Source organism: Bufo gargarizans, chromosome 4, assembly GCF_014858855.1.
Source record: "Bufo gargarizans isolate SCDJY-AF-19 chromosome 4, ASM1485885v1, whole genome shotgun sequence".
Taxonomy (NCBI): domain Eukaryota; kingdom Metazoa; phylum Chordata; class Amphibia; order Anura; family Bufonidae; genus Bufo; species Bufo gargarizans.
In genome coordinates, this window is record NC_058083.1 from 181,520,988 (window position 1) to 181,546,452 (window position 25,465).

The 25,465-nt window shown below is 43.0% G+C and overlaps 1 protein-coding gene across 1 annotated transcript in view; it reads right to left on the reverse strand.

The window, feature by feature from the left end:
• Positions 1-25,465, reverse strand: part of SEC62 (SEC62 homolog, preprotein translocation factor) — a 40,589-nt gene that overhangs the window by 5,994 nt on the left and 9,130 nt on the right. The window contains exons 2-7 of the mRNA XM_044288908.1: positions 24,032-24,140; positions 14,748-14,853; positions 5,737-5,941; positions 3,318-3,410; positions 1,551-1,611; positions 1,050-1,169 (exon numbers count right to left, since the gene is read on the reverse strand). Coding sequence (XP_044144843.1) covers positions 1,050-1,169; positions 1,551-1,611; positions 3,318-3,410; positions 5,737-5,941; positions 14,748-14,853; positions 24,032-24,140 — 694 coding nt within the window. The remainder of the gene's footprint in view (positions 1-1,049; positions 1,170-1,550; positions 1,612-3,317; positions 3,411-5,736; positions 5,942-14,747; positions 14,854-24,031; positions 24,141-25,465) is intronic.

The window sequence follows — 25,465 nt, forward strand, 5'->3', positions numbered from 1 at the left end:
TCTTGTCGGTTTTGAGGACAAGAATATGCATTTTGACAATGGGGCCAATGGAAAGTGAGGAGTGTTCAGAAAATGAATTAAACTGCAGGATTTCATGAGTTATCACAAGACCTTGCAGGTTAGAGCTGAACCAATGTGTTCTGCACCTATGGCCCAAGAGGATTCTGCTTCTGGAGGAGAGTGTGCATTCTGGGAAATTCCTGTGGGGCGAAATCTTAGAGGTTCAGGTAATTTAACATAAAAGGCACTCGCCAGACACACAAATAAAGGGGGCATTCACACGACCGTATAAATGGATCCACATCCGTTCCACAAATTTGTGGAACGGGTGCAGACCCATTCATTTCAATGTGGCCGCGAAAGATGCGGACAGCACACCGTGTGCTGTCCACATCAGTTGTTCCGTTCCGTGACCCCGCAAAAAAGATAGAGCATTTCCTATTCTTGTCCGCAAGACTAGGCACTCTATATAGCGCCGGCCAGGTGCGGTCTGCAAAATGCGGAACGCACACGTCCGGTATCAGTGTTTTGCGGACCGCAAAACACTTACGGTCATGTGAATGCTCCCTTATAGTGGTATTTTTTAAAATTACTTGTGTTTAGGGGGGTATTTACCACAATGGGAAAATTTGAAGTCAGTTGGAGTACTTTATGCCACATTTATCAATTGTCTCACGTTTGATAAATTTGTCTTATCCTTTAAACTAACACTTGTGTCTAGAGAAGCTCCTCCAGTTCTCCTACTCTCCCCCCTCACCCCCCTCCTCCTCCTGTAGCGAGATTGCGATTTAATTTTTTTTGTCTCAATGATAAATCTGGAGTGAAGCTCGTTAACATAACCAAGCACACCCACTTTTCCACCAACATTACAAAACTAGAGTGAGTGGTGTAAAAATGCAAAGAGTTGCAAGATTTTGCAGAAGCTCTATTTTTGCGACTTTGTGACGCCATAATTCTGAAGTGAAAGTATGATAAATCAGGACCTCAAACTTTTTTACTTAAAAACCTAGTGATAGGTAGAAATTGTAATTTCTGAATAATAAACTTACCGACAGCAAGAAGAAGAATACTGGCCACAAAACAACCTGCTCCCACACTGAGATAATAAACTCCAACACGCATTTCCGCAGGCCAAAGAGGAAAGAGGGTGGCGGCGATCACAGCGATTACTGCAATGACGTAAAATGCAGATTACACACAGTGACTGCAGACAGGTGCAATAAATCCCAGTCACAGATACAGAAGAATGACTAGTGCATACAGCCCTTACAAGGACCTTTTAAGCACATCTGCCATAAAACTATTTAGATGTAGAAACAGCTGATATTTACCACCGCTTTAAGTAGTAATTGGGTTATTCAATCCAGACAGCTATGAGAGGGCAGGGAGGTGACAGCGTGTGGCCCCACTGAGAGGATTATGCATTTCAGGGTCTGACTAATTGACATTTTAAAACCCTGATATATATTGTGACACATTAGATCTTACTGCAAGAAACAGAACCATTGTGATTAGTCACCCACAAAATTAATTTAATGACTCTTACTTACCAAGGATGAGGCCCATAGCGAAGGTTTTAAAATGGACTGGGTCATATATCCACACATACACCTGGAAATATTTCAAGAATTTAGGTTCCAACAGATACATTTATGAAGAATGACAGTGTAAACCAGAAAGGCGAGGGAGCCTGTATACACACTTATAACATAACACAACAGTCACTTTTCAGGCTTGGTGCTTGTTCACACACAGAAAAACAAAAAAAAGTTCACCTGGTATCCTGGGTGTCAGTTTACACCCGGCTGAATGCTCAGCCTCAGAAAGTCCACTTTCAGGCTTTAAGGCGGCCTGACACACGGTTTTCAGATCTCAGCACAGATCTCCGGAGCTCCATTGTCAGAGGGAGGTAATACACACCACCTGACAGTGCTGGCAGTTTTTTTTTTTTAGAAGCCTGCCAAGACCCAGCCTGGAACTTAGGGAGTAGTCAACCACCCAGCACTTTGACTACTCCCAGTAAGGGTCCATTCACACGTCCGAGTGTGTTTTGCGGATCCCCAAAACACAGACATCAGCGATGTGCGTTCCGCATTTTGCCATTATACACACACACACACACACACACACACACACACACATACATATCACACACTGTTTGCAACACCTTCATATAAAGTACTTTTCTGCTGCCCAATGACCACAGCGTCACAAATCATGCATCTAAATGACAAACAACTACTGCTTACAGCCTACCCAAGTAACCAGTGACGTTGTATGAAATAAAAAGACATGAAGATGTTTCATGAGTCATAGGTGCCATAATGACTCACTAAACAGCAGTTTCCATTTTATTGATGAAGTCTGCATGATTAAATTACAGAGTTATCTTTCCAACCCACTCCCAACATATACATTTAAAGAGGACCTGTCACCACTCCTGACATGCCTGTTTTAATAGCTTCATGCATTCTCCTTGTAATAACTATTCTGGAGCATCTATTCTTCCGGTTCTATGTTGTACCATCCATGTGTTATTTTTACTATAAGTTATGAATGAATTGCTAGCAGTCTGCAGTAAGGATACACAGGGGTGGTAACCAGTAAGGTCTGACAACGGCAACACTAACTGGATAGTCAGACTGCAGGGACACACCCCAACTGGTTAACAACCCTCTGTACCCTTACTGGTACAACAATAAGAATAGATGCTTCAGAATTCTTATTACATGGGGAATGCATGTAGCTATTAAAACAGGCATGTCAGGAGTGGTAACAGGTCCTCTTTAAAGGCTATGTACACCTTCTGAGGTTATTTCTGTTTATGATTGCATTTTACTCATTTTTTGCTAAAATCATATTTCAATTGTGTGTATGCTACTTTCACTCTGTGCTAGTCATCTTATAAATCTCATCTCTGAACTACCAAGAGGTCATAAACACTTATTTAAGCCACATTAGTAAAATAAGAATTGAGCTTTGATGAGTGTTTATAAGGTCAGAGAGCAGAGATAAGGAGTCCCTCTGATCCCCAGATGACGATAGACAAAAAAAATCCACAGGCAGCTAGTAGAACATGTCAGCCATGTACACAAAAAAGGATGGCATATTTTTAATAAAGAGCTGAAAAAAAATATTTTTAGCTCAAAATAAGTACAATGCAGTAATAAATAAAAAAAAATATGCCCCCAAAAGGTATACATAGCCAGAATGGAAGATCACGAGAGGAAATAAAAGGGGTGTTGGTTTCTTGTCCCTTTAGTCAGCAGTAATGATAGGGAGCAGAGTTGTTATTATGTCCATGAAACCTCACTCACCTCATTGCCATCCAGGAAAACCTGATCTTCATGTGGCTCAAGCTTAAACTTTCTCTTGGTTTCCTTTTTCTTAGGAGTCCCAGGAGTCTCATCCTATTAAAAACAAAAAATACGGAATTACATTTTCATTACAAAAAAACAAAACACTAGTTGAGAGGCTTTTTGGGGGGATTTAAAGGAAAAAGATTATTGTAGTAATTGACCAAACCTGTGCTATATACTAGTACGTAGCATACTGTATCATCTTCACTCCTTAAATAAAAATAATATAAAATAAAAACAAAGTGTTTTCTTTTCTTCTGTTGGCGTCGCAGACCGTGTGAAGCGGGCTCAATTCACATTAAAAAGTAGTCAATTCAACGAAGGAGTCGCGCTGCCTCACTTTGGCTATATTTCCTGAGTCTTAATAAGGATAAAATAATCTAAGTCCCTTTTAGAGACCCTTAGGATATAATTTGCAATTCAGATATGGTCTGTAGGACCAACAATCCCTTTAGGGGTCCCTAACTGATACGAATAAAATCTTATCTTTATTTGATTCATCTAAAAACGTACACACAACAAGAAACCCCATTATTGAAATTATCAGAGTACAGTGAGGTGTGGAGTAGGCTGTTTTTTGTTACTTATTACTGGTTGCTAATGGCAACCCTATATTTATTCATTCATTGCTGTATCTACTTGTATCGATGCCTGGGAGAAGGTTCCAGATTTGGCAACAACTTGCTACCTCCTCAGATTTGTACTAGTTACCCTGCAGGCTGATTGACACAGGGGCGTGCGTCAGTCTCCTAATATTAACTGCTGTTATTATCCTCAGTAATGCTTGGTATATAATCAGTCTAGAATATGCCGATCACTTTGTCCCTCACTACATGCTAACTGTGACTGCCTATGCCGCTCGCAATGCTCCTTGAGCTACTCGCTGACCCCGTCTAAAAAAATAGCGCTACACTAATACACCCCTCCCGACATGTTTCGCCACATACGTGGCTTCGTCAGGGGAAGTGGGGTATATAGCATGTAGTGAGGGACAAAGTGATCGGCATATTCTAGATGGATTATAAATTAAGCATTACTGAGGATAACAACAGCAGTTAATTTTAGGAGACTGACGCACGCCCCTGTGTCAATCAGCCTGCAGGGCAACTAGTACAAATCTGAGGAGGTAGCGAGTTGTTGCCAAATCTGGAACCCTCTCCCAGGCATCGATACAAGTAGATACAGCAATCACTCTGACAGGCTGATACATATGGCGGACGTGCCTAAATGATAGGGCTCCACGGTAGATAGATAGTAATAGAGCAAACAAAGTTGCTAATAACAACCTACGAATAAAGGTTGAATATAATAACTAGTCAGAGTGATATAAACTATACACTCATGACAGCTCTGACTGGAATATGCCCCTAGTAATGCACCTGATGGGCTTTAATGAATAAATATAGGGTTGCCATTAGCAACCAGTAATAAGTAACAAAAAAAAACAGCCTACTCCACACCTCACTGTACTCTGACAATTTTAATAATGGGTTTCTTGTTGTGTGTACGTTTTAGATGAATCAAATAAAGATTTTATTAATATAAGTTAGGGACCCCTAAAGGGATTGTTGGTCCTACAGACCATATCTGAATTGTTAATAAAGATAAGATACGTCTCCTGATGAAGCTATCGTGGCGAAACCTGGGTTGGGCGATCTTGTAACCACGGACAACTTTTATGCTTTGTTCTATGCTTACCGATTTTATACTTTTGTGAGATTAATAGAACCTATTTCTATACCAAAGATTGGTGGACCTTCACTATGTGTCTTAACCTTTATATCCACAGAAGGGTTGTTTTGTGATAAAGACCATCCTCTGGTGGAATCTCGATGTTTGGCAGCACTAGAAAACTGACGTATCCTATCCTTATTAAGACTCAGGAAATATAGCCAAAGTGAGGCAGCTCGACTCCTTTGTTGAATTGATCAGCCTCACTCCTCCTTTACAGCTTAAACCAAGTGTCCTGTATCACAAACAGCTGGTTCCTTGTAGTAGATGTACTTTTTTGCAGCAGGGACCTAATACCTGATCATGGCTAAGTGATTCTGATGTTTGGGACAACCCTATGCAAATAATGGCATTATGTGTGCAGCTCCTAATGTCTCCCTTCTACTGATGTCAGCAGAGTATGCAGGCACCTCTTACCAATGCTCGGCTATCTCCGACATTGCCATAGAAAATCAGAGGAAGTGTGCATGATTGACTGAAGCTCCGTTCAATTGGGGGACTCTGGACCTCCACTCTCATGGTCAGATTACTAATAAGTATTCTTACTTATCCCCTATCCTGTGGTAGGGAATAAGCTTGTATCTTGATACAACCCCTTTAGTTGGCACAAATACTGGTTTTCTTGCAGTCTGGAGTATAGACTTACCTTTTTGCTTTCTTCTTTCTCCGCTTCCTTTTTCTTCTCTTTATCCTTCTTGGCTTTATCCTCCTTAGAAGTATCTTTTTTACTCTTTTTCTCATCTTCTTTAGCACTGTCATTTTTGCCCTTCTCTTTCTCCTTCTTCGGGTCTTTGTCTGGCTTCATTTTCACCACTTTTAATGCACGGTGAAAGAACTGTTTCTTAAGAAGCCTTAGAAAAGTCAAATGCTACGTTAAAGCAGATAACTCACATTTGAACTACTAAAAAGTGAATTTTACAATTTTGACAACATTACATCATGCCCTGATGTAGAAGAACCATTGAAAACATCAATATCATACTAGAGGGTCCAATACCACCACCAATCAGCTGTTAACTTGTTGCTCCAGCGCCAGAACTACACAGGTCTGTCCATTGTGCAGTGGACGGAGCTTTTTTTTTTATCATACACTCCTGTTACAGATCATAATACACACAGAGATAAAGATTCCTTACTATCAATTTCTTCAGTTACCCACTGTGAGCCTCTTATGTCTTTGGTTGAAATTGCATTACACAATACGTTCAGGTGACCCCACTAAGCCAACTGAACCATGGATCCTAAAGCCAATGCAGAGCTTGTCACAGTCTCGAGGTTGAGTAGAAAAAGAGTGGGGTGACCCGCACAACAGATCCTGTCAGATTTTTTAAGTTTATTGCGGTGTTTAAAACACTAACATGATATATGGTAGTATCTGGTTTATCTGCAATTTCCACATGGACAAGTTCGGCGTACTGGGGGTTGTACCATCTCAGAACAATACATTTACATTTATAGTAATTCCCTAAAATTTTTTGTCATGCAGTGATCCCAAATATCCTCATTCAGTATTCCCAGCAGGCAAACGCCAGGGGTGCAAGCCACCTGACCCGGCAGTAAATTGGAAAGAAAGGCAGTCACCTCCTTCCAGAATGTGGCAATCGGACTGCATCTCCACATCATGTGCCAGAAATCCGCCTTTCAGTTCCCCACACCGTGGATAGTGCTTCTATATAGCCTAGTTGGTGCGAGATATGTCTGATGAATTATGTAAAAGTTGGATTATTTTGTTATTGACTGCTGTTGATACCTGTAAATGTGATTCTAATAAAACCGTTATGGATTCTTCTGTAAGTGTGGGTATCAATCTTTTCCATTTGTCTATTACTGTGAAGGGATTGGTACTGACCTTCGCATGTACTAAGTTTGAGTAGATTACAGATACTAGTCCTCTGGGGCCCTGGGTTTTGACGACTCCTATGAGTGGGTACTTCGAGATCATGGTGCTAGTGTTCAGGAATTTACTCTGTATGGCAGCTCTAAGTTGTAAATATGAGGAAGTGGGTACGAGGGATATTGTATTTCTGTGATAGTGCCTCGAACGTCATTAACACTCCCTGAGAGTTGTAACTCCTGCCAACTGCCATCTGTCCGCTCCCATAACCACCTGCATATGCGGCAACGATTGACTGCCCCACAGAGGTATGTCAGACAACCTCAGTAAATTGAGACCATGATTTAGCCTCTTCCAGACCGTTTGAGCCAGTTTGTGCAGTGGCAACAGTGATTTCTGGAATTTAGGGGGCATTTCCAAGACTGACCATAATGTGTAGCAATTTAAGTAATGTTTTCCGAATACTCTGAGGTGGGCAGGTCATCAGTTGTATACCAGATATTAATGAGCCGCAGCTGGCCTGCTAGGTAATAGATATTGTCCGGTAATGCCATATCTCCCTCTGTTTTTGGGCGTTTTAGTGTATCTAGGCTAAGTTTAGCACAGGATCTGCCCCAAATAAAATCTCTAGTTAGGGAATCTATTTCTTTAAACACAGATTTGGGTATGTGTACCTCTGGCTGCCACCCAAATAGGCAATGTCTTCCAGTTTTGAAGCTTGTTCCGTATATGCGCAGTTAAGGGGGGAAAAGTTAAGTGACCTGGCCTGGGAATATCTTTTAGCGATATTTACTCCCAGATACTTGAATGTGTCTCACACCTTTAGCTGTTCCACAAGGGAAGGACCTGACCAGTCTGCCCTGCCCAGAGGCATGTAAACCGATTTCTCCCAGTTAATTCTTAGGCCTGAGAACTCCCCAAATTCATCTATAAAAGCCACCGCATTGCAAAGCGATGTATCAGGTGATTATAAATATAGGATCATATCATCAGCATATAGTCCTATACACGGACCCCTCTCCCCCATGGTCACTACAGTTATGTTGTTGGTACTCCTCACCCCAATTGCCAGTGTCTCAATCGCCAAGGCGAAACAAGAGCGGTGACAAGGGACAGCTCTGTCTCGCTCCTCTGTGGAGGGGGGAGCGTTCTGATAATTCCTCATTTATCAGTAGCCCGCTTAAGGGACTCCTCTACAGGATAGTTACCCATCTGGGGATCTGTGGACCAAACCCCCCCCGCAGGCAGCCAAGTAAATAAACCCATTCTATAGAATCAAATGCCTTGGCGGCGTCTAGTGAGGCCAGGGCCCAATACGCATTCAGGGAATAACCCACCTGTGTAACCACCTGAACCCATCTGATATTCTCCGTAGTGGACTTCCCTGGCATAAAACCAGTTTGGTCCTGGTGAACCAATAACAAAATTACCTAATTGAGGCGAGTGTTCAAAATTCTGATCAGGATTTTGTAGTCCACATTTAGCAGTGCTACGGGGTCTATAGGAACTGCATTCTAGGGGTTCTTTATCAGGTTTAAGTAAAAGTATTATAGTGGCTTCCATAAATGAGTCGGCCCCATTTCCAAGGCAGAGTGAAAGATGGATAACAATTGAGGGGCTAGTACCTCTGCATATTCGGCATATACTTCTTTGGGGAGCCCATCTGGGCCTGGAGATTTCCCGTTATTAAGGTCTGATATGGCTTTTATTATTTACTCCAGGCAGATTAGTTGATGCAATTGGGCAGTTTGTGATATCGTAAGTTTGGGGAGGGATATGCCTTCTAAATACGTGGCTCTCTCGGTTTCAGATGCTGTTATGCTGGATCTATATAGATCCTGGTAAAAATGTGTAAAAGTGCGAATAATTGTTTCTTGCGTGCAGAGTTCCTAACTGCTAAAATTGCCAAGGAGGGCGAATCATGGCGGATTAGCTGAGCCAGCAGTTTGGCTGATTGATTAGCCAACTCAAACGCAGTCTGCTTCATAAAAAACTTTTTCCTATCTGCTCTGTACTTGAGTATCGCTAGGTATTGTTTGCCCGCCTGGAGGCAAGCAGTCATGTTAACGTCAGCTGGGTGACGGATATATTGTTGCTCCAGTGTAGTACACTGAGATTCCATCTCTATCTCTGAACATTTAGTGTCTTTTTATATATGTTATGCTGGAGTGTAAGGACCTGCGAAGAAACGCCTTTAAGGTGTCCCACACAAGGTCAAGATTGGGCTCATCTTCATGTGCTTTCAGAAACTAGCTTAGTTGATAGGAATCCCATCCGCTGAGCCCATAAGGCTCAGCCAGAACAGGTGTATATTCAGGGAATGCTACGTATTAAAGTACCTAGTATCGGTGAGTGATCCAATATCCCCCTAGGTAGGTATAATATAGAGCGGAAACGCCATCTCATTGCGTAACACATAATCTATCCAGGTTAGAGAGTTATGGCTGCCACTATAGCAGGAGTATACCCTATCTCTGGGATATTTAGCCCTCCAGAGGTCAAACCATCTAAATTCAGTCAGGAACCTGTTGAGTCGCGAGGTATTCTCCACTCCTATCAGGTCCACCGCATCTAGAAAGTGGTCCAAAGAGGGGTCTAACATCATGTTTAGATCTCCCATGCATATTACCTTAGCATGTGGATAGGTAGCCGCAAAACTAGCCGCTAAATGTAAAACCTGCATAGAACAGGGGGGAGGATTATAAATGCCTAATAAAGTGTATTGTACATAGTCAATAAGAGTATGAACAAAGACATATCTGCCTTCTGAATCAATGACTAGGTCTTTTACCTCCCAGCGTAGTTGTTTGTGTATCAACAGGGACACCCTTCTTGAAGAAGAGGTGTGATGGGAATGTGCGGCCCACTGCACCCAAGAAGTGTTGGTGATAAGAGGTGTCTCTTGGAGGCACAGAATTTGTGGGCTAGAATACCTAATAAAGGCAAACACCATAGATCTTTTTTGTGGCATACCTAGTCCCCTGACATTCCACGATAAGATTTTTAGCTCAGTCATGAATTCCAGGGCAAATACATGTTATCAGGAGTGGAACATAATGCAGTGGGTGTATTAGTGTATAACAGTGCCATATGAGTAACTGTAACTAACTGATAAAGCATAAGTATCGTAAAACCAGAGAAACAACCTAGATTTCCTAACGTTGTGTTCTCTACAAATGTAGTGTTAGGTCTGGACTAGCTTCTTAATCCAGACTATAGGCCAGTCGAAGCAGGATGCCTCTGCCTACGATGATGTGTGGCAGAAGAATGCAGGCTGCGGCTACAGTAATGGTATAACCATTTAAGTAAATGTGTGGAGGAATTAAGGCCCTATGTCATTAGCTAAAGTAGAACTAGATATAATCAAGAAGCTGCAGTTAAATACACCTGAAACATATCAACTAAACCAAACCAATCTGTTGACGTCATCTGGTCACCAATCCCTAGATAAGTCTCAGCGTCTTTGGGATCTTCTCCATAGGGCCAGCCATTCAGAGACTTCTCCAGGTGAGGTAAAGAATACCGCTCTGTCGCCATCCACACTGAGTTTTGCACGATAGCCCATGGCGTAAGGGATGTTGGCTTCTCTCAGGCATCTCCTGACATCCATAAAAGTGGCGCGTTGTTTCTGCAATTCAGTGGAAAAATCTGGAAAGATGGACACCCTGGCGTTGTCACATTTAATTTCTTGTCTTCTGGCTAGAGCCAGTATCCTGTCCCTGTCTTTGCAGTTGAGAATCCTTGCAAGCGTGGGTCGTGGTGGGGCCTCCGGTGGGGTAGGTTTTGCTAGTACTCGGTAAGCTCTTTTCTACCACAGATCCTGGATAGAAATATGCATCTAGAAAAAGTTATTTCATCCATTTTTCTATAAACTCATCCAATGCGCGACCCTCTGCTCTTTCATGCAAGCCGATGATTCTAATAATTTATTTCTGCAAAGCCTATTTGAGGGCATCTGCTTTCTGAGCTCCGCTTTGGTGTTAAGGTCAGATATGGATCTGGGAACAGTGGCAGTAGCATCTTCTATGCGTGATATACGCTCTTCAGCGTGTTGACCTCTTTCTCGCAGGTTACGCAGGCCTGGGTGCAGTAGTCCCAGATCAATCTTGACTTCATCTAATTTTTCTGTGAGAGATGTCTTGCATGCAATAATGGATTCCAGGACTTGGGCTGATACTTGTTTAAAGGGCTTCTGTCGCCGCCCAAAAGTCAGTCTTTTTTTTTTTTTTAGGCCAATTAAAATCCTTATACTGTGATTTTTCAATATATAGGGCTCTTACCCTTTTCTGTTGGCTAGTTTCGTTAAAAACTGCACTTTTATAATATGTAAATTACCTCTCTACCAGCAAGTAGGGCGGTTACTTGCTGGTAGCCGCCGCATCCTCCTTTCAAAAAAACGCCCCCTTCTCCTGCTGATCGACAATTCTTCTGCAATTCAAATCCCGCGCCTGCACCTCATTCGGCGCAGGCGCTCTGAGAGAAGGACGCTCGCTTCCTCAGCACTCCCTCAGTGCGCCTGCGCCGATGACGTCACCTCTAAACCCGAAAGAGAAGACGTCATCGGCGCACTGAGGAAGTGAGCATCCTTCTCTCAGAGCGCCTGCGCCGAATGAGGTGCAGGCACGGGATTTGAATTGCAGACAGGGCCAGTCGGAGGAGGAGAGCGTTCCCTGGCCCTGTCAATCAGCAGGAGGAGGGGGCGTTTTTTTTTAAAGAAGGATTTTAATTAGCCTAAAAAAAATATATTTTTTTTTAAATTACTTTTGGGGGGTGACAGAAGCCCTTTAAGGCCTAGTTCACACGAACGTATGGCTTTTATATTTTTTTTGCGGTTCGTTTTTCACGGATCCGTTGTATCGTTTTTGAGTTCCGTTGTGTTTCAGTTTCCGTTCCGTTTTTCAGCATAGCATATACAGTAAACAGTAATTACATAGAAAAAATTGGGCTGGGCATAACCTTTTCAATAGATGGTTCCGCAAAAACGGAACGGATACGGAAGACATACGGATGCATTTCCGTATGTGTTCGTTTTTTTTTGCGGACCCATTGACTTGAATGCCACGGAACGTGATTTGTGGGCAATAATAGGACATGTTCTATCTTTCAACGGAACGGAAAGCTTACGGAACACATTCCGTTTTAAATGCGGAACCATTGAAATGAATGGTTCCGTATACGGAACACAAAAAAACGGCCCGTACACTTGCAAAAAAAAAAAAAAAAAAAGTTCATGTGAACTAGGCCTAAGATCAAGCTCTTCACGATCCTCCTCAGGTGTAGTTATAGGAGCCGATAAATCCGATGCAGTGTTTGCCCTGGTGTGCACATTCCGCTGCGGTAGAGGTGACCGTGCACCGTCATCTGGTTGTCTGGCAAATTCTCACCACTTTTCGGTGGCGCTTTGTGTTTTTTGCAGCCCCATTGTTATATCAGGATAGTAGCCAGTATGCAACAGGTGAAACCGATTCCAGGGCTGTGGGCGGTGCACTGCATTTTCTCATATAATAAATCTGCTAGTTATGTCAGAGGATATTATCCTGGAGTTGTCTTGTGCCCCTAAAGGCAGGCAGCAATCTTTACATAGAGTCAGGCAGTCTGCAATTGTGTCTTTAGGGACTTTACACAAAAGGTTGTGACTAATGTGTGAGAAGGGGGGTACTGAACGAGCTGCTGAAGCAGAAGCCTGCGTCTGAGCTCCTTCCCCGCGCTGCAGGAGAGCCGCTAAGATGGCCTGCTAGATTGGCGGGACTCTCTCCCTCCACTGTAGTTATCTTGCCCGCCGCTGCCCGATCTTCTCCCCTTATTTCTCACCGGGTCTGGTGTGTCCGAGTGCACTACAGGTCCACCGCTTATGCTGCCCTCACTGCACACGTGGCCTGGCTCCCGGCGCGGCTCCCTCCGTGCAGGGCGAGTCCCTTATGAGTTTCTTTCTATTGGCAGCAGGGCTCAACCAGGGGTCTGATTTATCATTAAATGCCCGTTGTTAGCCAGGATTTATCCAATTCTGTAGTGCCAGCCACAGAGCTCCTTTCACTCACATCCAGCCATCTTGGCTGCTGGCCACGCACCCTCCATGGACGGAGCTTTTAACTGCAGCACTGCTCCCATTCACTGCAGTTATGAGCTTCGTCTACTACACAATGAGTAAAGCAGATCGGCAGGGTGTCAGGATTCCACCGATCAGATACTGATGGCCTATACTGAGGATATCCTATGCAATCAATATCAAATTCTCGGACAATCCCTTTAAAAAGGTACACATTGAGTAATCACAATACATCTGACCGTTTATAGTCTCCCCCTCTGCAGGATGTATAGTTCTGTTATTGCTGACCTGGTGGGTGGAGATTTGCTGTAATGTTGTCTGCCTATAGAATACATATAGAGACATGAAATTCTGCTCCCCAAGGTACCATTCATATGGCATCTTTTGCCATGGAGTTTTGGGGCAGACACCCATACTAAAGTTTCACTGGCAGCCGCATGGTTTATTGAGTAGTCTGTCTACCATTCATTTCAATAGAATCCAGCACTGAGGAGTGTGTAGCGGCGGCAACAGCGAGAAGGGATATGCTCATTCATTAAAGTGAATGGGAGGCAGAAAGGATGGCGGGATGTGAACTACAACTAAGGCTACGAGTACAGAATGTGGATTCATATGCAGAAAATCCACAACAAAACTGCATACAACACCTGCATAAATCCACACTATTTATTGCGGGTTTTGTATGTTCTCGTTGCATATTTTCTGTTTATGTTAAACCCATTGATAGGGAAAAGCGCTCTACGGAAGCTGCAGAACTGCACAAACTGACATGGGGTGTTAAAATCTGCACAGCAGGTCAATGTCTTCTCCTATAAAAAAAAAAATACACAAAGTGTATATGAGAATTGGCAAATCTCATTCACTTTGTTGTTACTCTATTACACTGCATTTTGAAATCCGCATCATGTGCAGTTATCCTCTCTCTCATTTAGAATCTCCAAATAGGGTATTGCAGAGACGTATAGATGTGAAGAAAGCACTTGAGGTGAGATATAAACTTACTATTAGAAGCACCACATTCCCTGCCTGTGTATTTCACTCCGCAGTTCTTTGCTATTCCCCCTCCCCTCTCCACTGACTTCTATGGGCAGCTGTAATATGATTCTTCAGTGGGCACAGTCCGTCTTGCTCTCAGAAGATGGATTTATCAAAGAATTCAGTGGGAATGTTAGTTTAGGAAGCAAAGGGTGAGCGGGAAAAAAGCTAAGAGTATTTTCTCTGACAGGATATATTACAAAGTTTCTTATATTCACTTGTACTATTGATCTATGCAAAGTTCAGTGAAAAGCTGGTGACCCAATTTGGTTTGATTTACTAACAGCACAATCTCCCTCCAGTTTCCAGGAGATTGGGCATGCAGAAATTTAGCATATACTTGTGTGATGGGTGTAAATAATGTTGGGTCCCACTGCTAGGCCCCAACACACTTGGCTGTTACTGCTGGGGAAAGCAGCCTAGGATTCATCACCCCTGAAGTATTACAATTTAAATCAATTGCTAATTTGGATAGTGTGCTGGGTCCTCGTGGGAACTCTCCTATCTATGCTGTGTCTCATTGATCAGGCTAATAGAGGGGAAGACCCTTCCATATTACATCCATGTGCCTTAACAGGACATAAGTACATGGGTTGTTTAAAGTAGATAACCCCTTTCAGGAAGATTAATGTGTTTCAAAATAAATTAAAAATTGGAAGGTTCTTCTAGTCGGAACACATAAGAAACCTATACCCAGACTGGTTTTAAGTGCTATCCCTTGATCCCTAATGGCAGCACGTACTTGTTGCAAAAGTCAACTACGGACTCCCGGTTCGTAAACAAGGCCTCTTCTCCTTTCTTCGCTTTTGCCCATTTAGAATCAAGAAGACAGTCCACCGCTTTGGAAGCTGCACGAAGAAAAGGAATTTGTGTTTCATTCAGATAGATCTAATGTTGCCACAAACACATAAATGATACAGTGGACCCAATAGCTGCCTAATAGGAAATAATATGCATCTGTACAATGACATAGGAAACTGCCATCTACATTTTCAGAACTGCATGTCTTGCCTGCAAGGGATTAGATAAGGTCAGTATTTACTAGCAGTAGCACTTTAACCTGGATATGGCATACATGTACTTGAAATTATTCAAAACTAGCAGAAGGAACGGGCTTTGCATGGGTAAATTTCATCTATTTCATTTAATGTTAGTCGTGTCGTTAATAGATAGACAGTATCCCCTATAACAGTGACCTCCACAGCCGCCTACCCCTTAACACTGACCACCTCCACAGCAGCCCTCCCCTTAACTTTAACCTTCACAGCAGCCTGCCCCTTTAACAGTGAGTTGCACAGCACCCCACCGCCTTGACAGTGACCTCAACAGGGGGCCCGCTCCCTTAACAGTGACTGCTACAGGACCCCTCCCCTTAACACAGAACTCCATAGCAGACCATCCCATTAACAGTGACCTCCACAGCATCCCACCCCCTTAAGGGTCCATTCACACATCAGTGTGTGTTTTGCGGATCCACAAAACACAGACACCGGCAAGGTGCGTTTCGCATTTTGCGGACCGCACATTGCCAGCACTAATAGAATATGCCTATTCTTGTCCGCAATTGCGGAGAATAAGGCATGTTCTATTTTTTTCGGGAACGGAAACGCGGACCCGCACATCGGAACGGAATTGCAGATGTGTGAATGGAGCCTAACAGTGACCTTCACAGCGGCCACCCTTTTATTAGTGACTTCCACTGTACCCCATCTCCTTAGAAGTTATTTCCACAACAAGCCACCAGCTTAAGAGTGGCCTCTACAGCAATCTGCCCCTTAACACTGACCTCCATAGCAGACCGTCCCCTTAACTGTGACCTCCAAAGCACTCCGCTCCCTTAACAGTGTCATCCACAGAGCCCTGCCCCTTTAAAGCTGACCTACAGCAGTGAAGAAAAATGGCTGGGTTGTTATGGAAACCTGGTGTAAAACTGTATGTGGAGACTAAGGACCTGCGAGCTTCTATTGGCTGATAAGGGTCAAGTGACCGTGTGTATGGCAGTTGGGTGATAAGGAAAAAGACCTGCAGGCTTCTATTGGCTAATGGAGGTCATGTGATGGTGCCATATTTGCATATTTATCTCAGGAAGGGTACGTGCTAGAGAGCCGACACCCGACCAAAAACCTTCCCAGACACCTGATGTACCTGTGTGCCAAATTTCGCAATTGTAAATGCGACGGTGCAGATTCCTTTAGGGACATACACAGAGCTTTATATATTAGATCTTATGCAACTGAGAATTTCCCATGTGGGGCAGTGCACGTTATACCTTCTATGCACAAACTTATTGGAAATATTCCGATCGCATCAGAACATTTGTCTGTACACAAGTCTGCACATAAAAACCTTGTTTGTGAAAGCTAATCAAATGGTGACCAGTTGTGACTACTTCCATATACAGGACACACAGAAGTCGTAACCTGTGCGTCATCTAAAGCCCTTCTCTGAAGCCAGCAAATCCAGTTCTTCATGGAAAACTGAGTATAGCAAAGCATCTGGAAAGGTTTCCGGACCCTTTTACTTTTTCACATTTTATTATGTTGGGGACTTGGGATAAAATAAAAATAATCAAGTTTTCCCCATTATTCTGCAGTCAATACCTCACAATGAGAAAGTGGAAACAGAATGTTAGAAAATCTTAGCTAATTTAATGAAAACTAAAATCGTGCTTAACCCTTTCATGACTGAGGGTCATTGATGCCCCAGTGTCCAGGTCAAAATTTACAAATCTGACATGAGTCACTTTATGTGGTAATAGCTTTGGAACACTTACTTATCCATGCCATTCTGAGATTGTTTTCTCGTGACACATTGTACTTCATGATTGAAATATATGACTCCTTTGTTTATGAAAAAATCCCAAATTTACCAAAAATTTGGAAAAATTCACAATTCCAAATTTCAATTTCTCTGCTTCTAAAACAGAAAGTCATACCTAATAAAATATTTATTACTTAACATTCCCCATATGTCTACTTTATGTTGGCATCATTTTTGAAATGTCATTTTATTTTTTTAGGACGTTAGAAGGCTTAGAAGTTTAGAAGTAATTCTTACAATTTTTAAGAAAATTTCCAAAACCCACTTTTTAAGGACCAGTTCAGGTCTGAAGTCACTTTGTGGGGCTTACATACATAGTGGAAACCCCCATAAATGACCCCATTGTAGAAACTACACCCCTCAAGTTACTCAAAACTGATTTGACAAACTTTGTTAACCCTTTAGGCGTTCCACAAGAATTAAAAAGGAAAATGGAGATGAAATTTCTAAATTTCACTTTTTTGGCAGCAGATTTTCCATTTTATAATTTTTTTTTCTTTAACACATTGAGAGTTAACAGCCAAACAAAACTCAATATTTATTACCATGATTCCGCGGTTTACATAAACACCCCACATGTGGTCGTAAACTGCTGTACGGGCACACGGCAGGGCGCAGAAGGAAAGGAATGCCATACGGTTTTTGGAAGGCAGATTGTGCTGGATTGGTTTTCTGAACGCCATATGTTTTTTATTTTTCTGCCGATCGTCTTGTGCAGGGGCTTGTTTTTTGAAAGAGTTGAGGTTTTTATTGGTACCATTTTTGGGTACATAGGATTTTTTGATTATTCATTATTACACTTTATGGGGCAAGGTGACCCAAAAATTGGCTGTTTTGGAACAGTTTTCATTTATTTATTTTTACAGCGTTCACCTGAGAGTTTTATAGAGAAGATCGTTACGGACGTGGCAATACCTAATATGTATATTTCTTATTTATTAAAGTTTTACACAATAATAGCATTTCTGAAACCCCCAAAATGATGTTTTAATGTCTCCATAGTCTGAGCCATAGCTTTTTTTTATTTTTTGGGCGATTGTCTTAAATAGGGTATCATTTTTTGCGGGACGAGGTGACGGTTTGATTGGTACTGTTTTGGGGGTCATAAGCCTTTTTGATCGCTTGCTGTTGCACTTTTTGTGATGTAAGGTGACAAAAATAGCTTTTTTGGCAAAGTTTTTTTAATGGTGTTTATCGGGCGGGGTCTATCATGTGATATATTTATAGAGACGGTCGTTAAGGACGCGGTGACACCTAATATGTGTACTTTATTTTATTTTTTCATTTTTTTATAGGAAAAGGCAATTTCTTTTTTTAATTTACATTTTTACTTTTATTATTTTCACTTTTTTTTTTATCAGTTCCCTCTTGGATCTTGAAGATCCAGTGGGGCTGATAGTTGTACTATACTTTGCAATGCTCTTGCATTCCAAAGTATAATACTTTCAGATGTCCTGTAGATGGCAGCACTGGACGCCTTTGCCATGGCAACCATCGGGTGCTGCAATAGCTCCCTCCCTCTCTTAACCCCATGTATGCCGCAACCGCGGCATCTATGGGGTTACAGGAGAGTGTCAGCATAGAGCTGACACTCTCTGCTGATGGCGGCGGCTCAGTAATGGAGCCGCCGCCGCCAATCGCACACAGCAGGGGATCGGGGGCAGCGCTGAAAGGGGGGGGGGGGAAATCGGGGGTACGGCCAATATTGAGGGAGGCTGGGGCAGGAGGGGCCGCTACAAAATGACTGCATGGGGCGGACCGCATCAGGGCAGCTAGGAGATGAGCTGCAGGCGGACACAAGGGGGGGCACAGCCACAGATCGGGGGGGATATACCAGGACCCTACCTGATTTCATGCTCTGATCTTTTTCACTGCCGTGATCCGATTTGGTTAGTCTGTGCAGACTAACCATCGGATCGATTGCCGGCAAAGGGCCACTCTGATTGGTCCCTTGCCGGCATTACTGCACTGTATGCTGTCCGTGACAGCATACAGGGCAGGGGCAGAAGCTTTAATCCAAGTGCTTTGCAGCGCTTGGATTAAAGAGCTGCCAGAACGTTTATATATGTGGTAGCTGCACGGGGTATGTGCAGCTATCACGTATATATACAGATTGCGGTCGGGAAGGGGTTAATGATAGAGATAGAGATAGATATAGATATATATATATATATATATATATATATATCTCTATCTATCTATATCTATATATCTATCTATATCTATATATCAAATCATTGCAGTTTTCCAATTTTACATATTAAATGGAAAAATAAACAGAATTGGTATTGCTGCATCCGAAAATGTCAAAACTATTAAACAATTTATTGTGTGCTGTGAATGCTGTAATAAAAAAAATGGCCAATTTGCCTTTTTTTATTCACTTTGCCCCTCAAATAAAAAATAAAGTGATCAAAAGGTTGTATGTACCCCAGTATGAGACCAGTAAAAACTACAGCTCACCCTGCAAAAGACAAGCCCTCACACAGCTCTGTAGCAAAAAATGCATAAAAAAAAAAAAAAAGTCTTCAGAATATGGCGATAGACATTTTTTCCAAGGAGTTTTTATTTTGATGAAAAGCAGTAAAACATGATAAAAAGTACATACATTTGGTATTACTGTAATTGAACTGACCCACAGAATAAAGTTGTCACGTAAATCATACTGCACAGTGAACACCAGAAAAACAAAACCTCAAAAACCATGGCAAAATTGCAGTTTTTTTTTCCCCAAGCCCACAAAACAAAATAAGAAAAAAGCAACTTGTTCCACAAAATAAGCCCTCAGACAGCTATGTGGACAGAAAAATCGACATGGGGGGGGGGGGGGGGGGGAGGTTCCTAAAGGGGTTAATATATAGGAAAGCGCAGTCCGCACATAAAGGGAAAGTCAATGGACGACTTATGCCACTGTGTATCTATACAGTGACATACATCAGAGGTATATGTTGGGGAACATTTGTGGCACATATCTCTGATGGAAGCAAGAGACACAATGTGAACAAAGCCTTAGGCCTATGGACAATCGTTAAGGGTACTTTCACAATTGTAGAGGATTCCAGCAGGCAGTTCCGTATGCAAACAGCATTTGTTTCCGGATCAGTCTGACAAATGCATTGAAATACTGGATCCGTCTTTCCGGTGTCATCCGGAAAAACGGATGCGGTATTATTTTTTGTCACATTTTTAAAAGGTCTGCGCATGCGCGGACTGGGAAACTGAATCCATTTTTCCGGAACACTTGGTACCGGATCCAGCCTTAATACATTTAAATGGAAATTTAAGTGTTCCGGAATTTTGGCCGGAGAAAATACCATAGCTGCAGTATTTTCTCCGGCCAAATACTGTAAGAGGGACTGAATTGAAGACATCCTGTTGCATACTGAACGGATTGCTCTCCATTCAGAATGCATTAGGACACAACTGAAGCGTTTTTTCGGTATTGAGCCCCTAGGACGGAACTAAATATTAACGCTAGTGTGAAAGTACACCGCAATCATGGGTAAGACTGCCGACCTGACTGCTGTCCAGAAGGCCATCATTGACACCCTCAAGCAAGAGGGTAAGACACAGAAAGAAATTTCTGAACGAATAGGCTGTTCCCAGAGTGCTGTATCAAGGCACCTCAGTGGGAAATCTGTGGGAAGGAAAAAGTGTGGCAGAAAACGCTGCACAACGAGAAGAGGTGACCGGACCCTGAGGAAGATTGCGGAGAAGGACCGATTCCAGACTTTGGGGGACCTGCGGAAGCAGTGGACTGAGTCTGGAGTAGAAACATCCAGAGCCACAGTGTACAGGCGTGTGCAGGAAATGGGCTACAGGTGCCGCATTCCCCAGGTCAAGCCACTTTTGAACCAGAAACAGCGGCAGAAGCGCCTGACCTGGGCTACAGAGAAGCAGCACTGGACTGTTGCTCAGTGGTCCAAAGTACTTTTTTCGGATGAAAGCAAATTTTGCATGTCATTCAGAAATCAAGGTGCCAGAGTCTGGAGGAAGACTGGGGAGAGGGAAATGCCAAGATGCCTGAAGTCCAGTGTCAAGTACCCACAGTCAGTGATGGTCTGGGGTGCCATGTCAGCTGCTGGTGTTGGTCCACTGTGTTTTATCAAGGGCAGGGTCAATGCAGCTAGCTATCAGGAGATTTTGGAGCACTTCATGCTTCCATCTGCTGAAAAGCTTTATGGAGATGAAGATTTCATTTTTCAGCACAACCTGGCACCTGCTCACAGTGCCAAAACCACTGGTAAATGGTTTACTGACCATGGTATTACTGTGCTCAATTGGCCTGCCAACTCTCCTGACCTGAACCCCATAGAGAATCTGTGGGATATTGGGAAGAGAAAGTAGAGACGCAAGACCCAACACTCTGGATGAGCTTAAGGCCGCTATCGAAGCATCCTGGGCCTCCATAACACCTCAGCAGTGCCACAGGCTGATTGCCTCCATGCCACGCCGCATTGAAGCAGTCATTTCTGCAAAAGGATTCCCGACCAAGTATTGAGTGCATAACTGAACATAATTATTTGAAGGTTGACTTTTTTAGTATTAAAAACACTTTTCTTTTATTGGTCGGATGAAATATGCTAATTTTTTTAGATAGGAAATTGGGGTTTTCATGAGCTGTATGCCAAAATCATCAATATTAAAACAATAAAAGGCTTGAACTACTTCAGTTGGTGTGTAATGAATCTAAAATATATGAAAGTCTAATGTTTATCAGTACATTACAGAAAATAATGAACTTTATCACAATATGCTAATTTTTTTTAGAAGGACCTGTAGTCGACTTTCACACTTGCGTTTTGGCTTTCTGTTTGCGAGATCCGTTAAGGGCTCTCAGAATCCATCAGTTCAGTCTCCATTCCGCACCAGAGAGACGGATCCGGCATTTCAATGCATTTGTCATACGGATCAGGATCCTTAGCCGTATGACAAATGCCATCAGTTTGCATGCGTTTTGATGGATCCGGCAGTTCAGACGGAACTGCCTGCCGGAATCCTCTGCTGCAATTGTGAAAGTACCCTAAGCCTTTTAACGACCACAAAAAATAAAATGGCATTCACAAACTGATCAAAACAAAGTAGACATATGGGAAATGAAAATTAATAACCATTATATGACCTGTTTTAAAGGGAACCTGTCACCCAAAAATCGCCTATTAAGCTGTTTACAGTACCTTATAGTGCTGTATAGTCGTTTCCTGATGCACTTTTTGTTAGTTTTGCAGCATGTATGCTCAGTCAGAAATCGATGTTATATTCAGCTGCTGCCCCGTGCTTCAAGTCAGGCTTGAAGTCACGGGGGCAGCGGCCTCGGCGTCTTACATGGCCCTCTCCCCGCCCCCTGCCTCTGTGACTGACAGCCGAAATCCGATTCCGGGACCGCGCTCAACGGCCGCATGCGCAGTAAAGGGCGGCAGGAGCGCGGTCCCGGCTGCCGCGCGTACTACGCGCCGTCTTACTTTCGCCGCACTGCGCATGCGCCCGACATCCTGTATCAAACGCGCCCGCGCCCGGCATCTGGGCGCGGGCGCGTTTGATACAGGATGTCGGGCGCATGCGCAGTGCGGCGAAAGTAAGACGGCGCGTAGTACGCGCGGCAGCCGGGACCGCGCTCCTGCCGCCCTTTACTGCGCATGCGGCCGTTGAGCGCGGTCCCGGAATCGGATTTCGGCTGTCAGTCACAGAGGCAGGGGGCGGGGAGAGGGCCATGTAAGACGCCGAGGCCGCTGCCCCCGTGACTTCAAGCCCGACTTGAAGCACGGGGCAGCAGCTGAATATAACATCGATTTCTGACTGAGCATACATGCTGCAAAACTAACAAAAAGTGCATCAGGAAACGACTATACAGCACTATAAGGTACTGTAAACAGCTTAATAGGCGATTTTTGGGTGACAGGTTCCCTTTAAGAGCAGAAAAATGTAAATTTGGAAAGTTGTAAATTTTTCCCTTTTTTTGCCAATTTGGTAATTTAAAAAAAAATGAAAAATATTGACTACAATTTACCACTATCATGAAGTACAATGTGTCACGAGAAAACAATCTTAGAATGGCTTGGATAAGTAAAAGTGTTTCAAAGTTAATAATAAGTCTAAGGCCTCTTTCACACGGGCGTCATGTTTTTGGCCCAGATAAGATGCAGGTGCGTTGCGGGAAAATGCACGATTTTTCCTTGCGAGTGCAAAACAGAAGTTCGGGTTTGGATTAGGTGTTGTGTAGATAATAGCATTCTTAATACAGAATGCATAGTACAATAGGGCTGGAAGGGTTAAAAATAAAATAAAAATGTAACTCACCTTAATCCACTTGTTCGCGCATCTTGGCTTCTCTTCTGTCTTCATCTTTGCTGTGCACAGGAAAAGGACCTTTGATGATGTCACCACGCTCATTACATGGCCCATGATCTTTTACCATGGTGATGGATCATGTGACGGACCATGTGATGAGCGCAGTGACGTCACCACAGGTGTTAAAGGGGAGTTAAATTATTTTTGTTTGTTTTTTAACCCCTCCAGCCCTATTGTACTATGCATTCTGTATCAAGAATGCTATCATTTTCCCTTATAACCATGTTATAAGGGAAAATAATAATGATCGGGTCTCCATCCCGATCGTCTCATAGCAACCGTGCGTGAAAATCACACTGCATCCGCACATGCTTGCGATTTTTACGCAGCCCCATTCACTTCTATGGGGCCTGCGTTGCGTGGAAATCACCGCTCATCTGCATAGCCCCATAAAAAATGAATGGGTCCGGATTCAGTGCGGGTGCAATGCGTTCACCTCACGCCCGTGTGAAAGGGGCCTAAGGCAGGCATGCTCAACCTGCGGCCCACCAGCTGTTGCAAAACTACAACTCCCAGCATTCCCGAACAGCCTACAGCAGGGCATTGTGGGAGTTATAGTTTTACAACAGCTAGAGGGCCGCAAGTTGAGCATATCTGGTCTAAGGCTTTAGTCACATGTCCGTGTCATTCTGCATCAGAGTTCTGCGAAGGTCCCTGCTCAGGACATATCCGAGTGTTTTTTCACGGCCATTGATCTGGAGGGTTTTCTGCACCTGGTCCTGGTTTCCACAGACACACTGAATAAAATAGGCACGTTCAGGTCATCAAAAGGACCAGTCTGAATACACACAAAATTCAACGGATCTGTGAGCAGTCCGTAAAGATGTGAATCACTGATGTGAATAAGCCCTTACTTACCAACAAAGTAGTCAACTCTGTGCCCCATCATGTTGGTAGACTTTGATGGGCAGTTGAAACGCAGGTACTTAGCAATTGCTTTTTCATCTTTGGTCGGCTCACCTACCTCCTGTGAAAAAAAAAATGGTCAGTTATATTTTTTATTAAAGGGTTCTGCAGATACATCACTGCTGCAATCAAAACAGTACAACATGGCTGCGGCCCGGCAGAGTGGCGATAGTTCTGGAAGGGTAGTTTTCATTTTTATTTTGACCCCCTACCTGCAGTATGGTGACATCACATGGCCTAGGAAGAGGCCGCAGCGCTCATGAAGCTCCAGCCTCTTCTAATGGCTGATTGGCAGGGGTCCTGGAAGTTGGACCCCCGCCAATCTGATATTGATGGACCTATCCTGAGGATAGGCCATCAATATAAATTACTGGATAACCACTTTAACCCCTTTCCTGGCTGGGACTTTAAAGACAGCGCCCGCTCGCGCCATAGTTGTTGGGTGCCTGCCAAAAATGGATTGCAATCTGACAGCACCATGTTATAGAACAGGAGGAGCTGGGCAGATTGATGTATAGTTTTATGTGAATAGATTCAGTAAAACCTGTAATTTATACAGGTTTCATACAGCAGACACCCGTGGGTAATGTCCACGACCAGCATTACCGCCTTTTAGGAACATAGTAGGGCTCCAAAGGAACATAGTAAAATTCCCATATACTCCAATGCTAATGCATTGTAGTCTATGAAAGAAGCAATCTGATGATTGCTTGTTATAGTTACCTAGAACTAAAAAAAAAAAAAAGTGCAAAAAAGTAAAAAAAATAATAATTAAAAAAAATATACAAGAATTCAAATCACCCCCCTTTCCCTAAAATGAAAACCACAAAAGTACACATCATGAGGTTATTATGAGGGACTTCAACTACCCAGATATAGACTGGGAAACTGAAAGCTATACATCCCATAAAGGAAACAGGTTCTTGGCAATAACCAAAGACAATTACCTCTCCCAACTGGTTCAGGACCCAACTAGAGGGACGGCCATACTGGACTTAGTATTAACCAATAGGCCTGACAACAGATGTGCAGGTTGGGGGACACATGGGAAATAGTGACCATAAAGTAATAACCTTCCAATTATCATTCAAAAGCGTTTCTACACAGAGGAACAAAAATACCAAACTGCAAAAAAGCTAAAATTTAGCCAACCAAGAGGCCAAAAATAAAAATACAGCCACGATATGGGATATCTTTAAAAGCATTCTAAAATCTCATTGGGAGAGGTACATACCATATGGGAATAAAAGGTTAAGGAACAAAAATAAGCCAATGTGGATAAATAGAACTGTAAAGAAAGAAAGGACAAAAAAGAAAGCATATAAAATCACAAAAACAGGAGGATAGTGAGGAAGCACTGAAAAACTATAAGGAAAAAAATAGAAT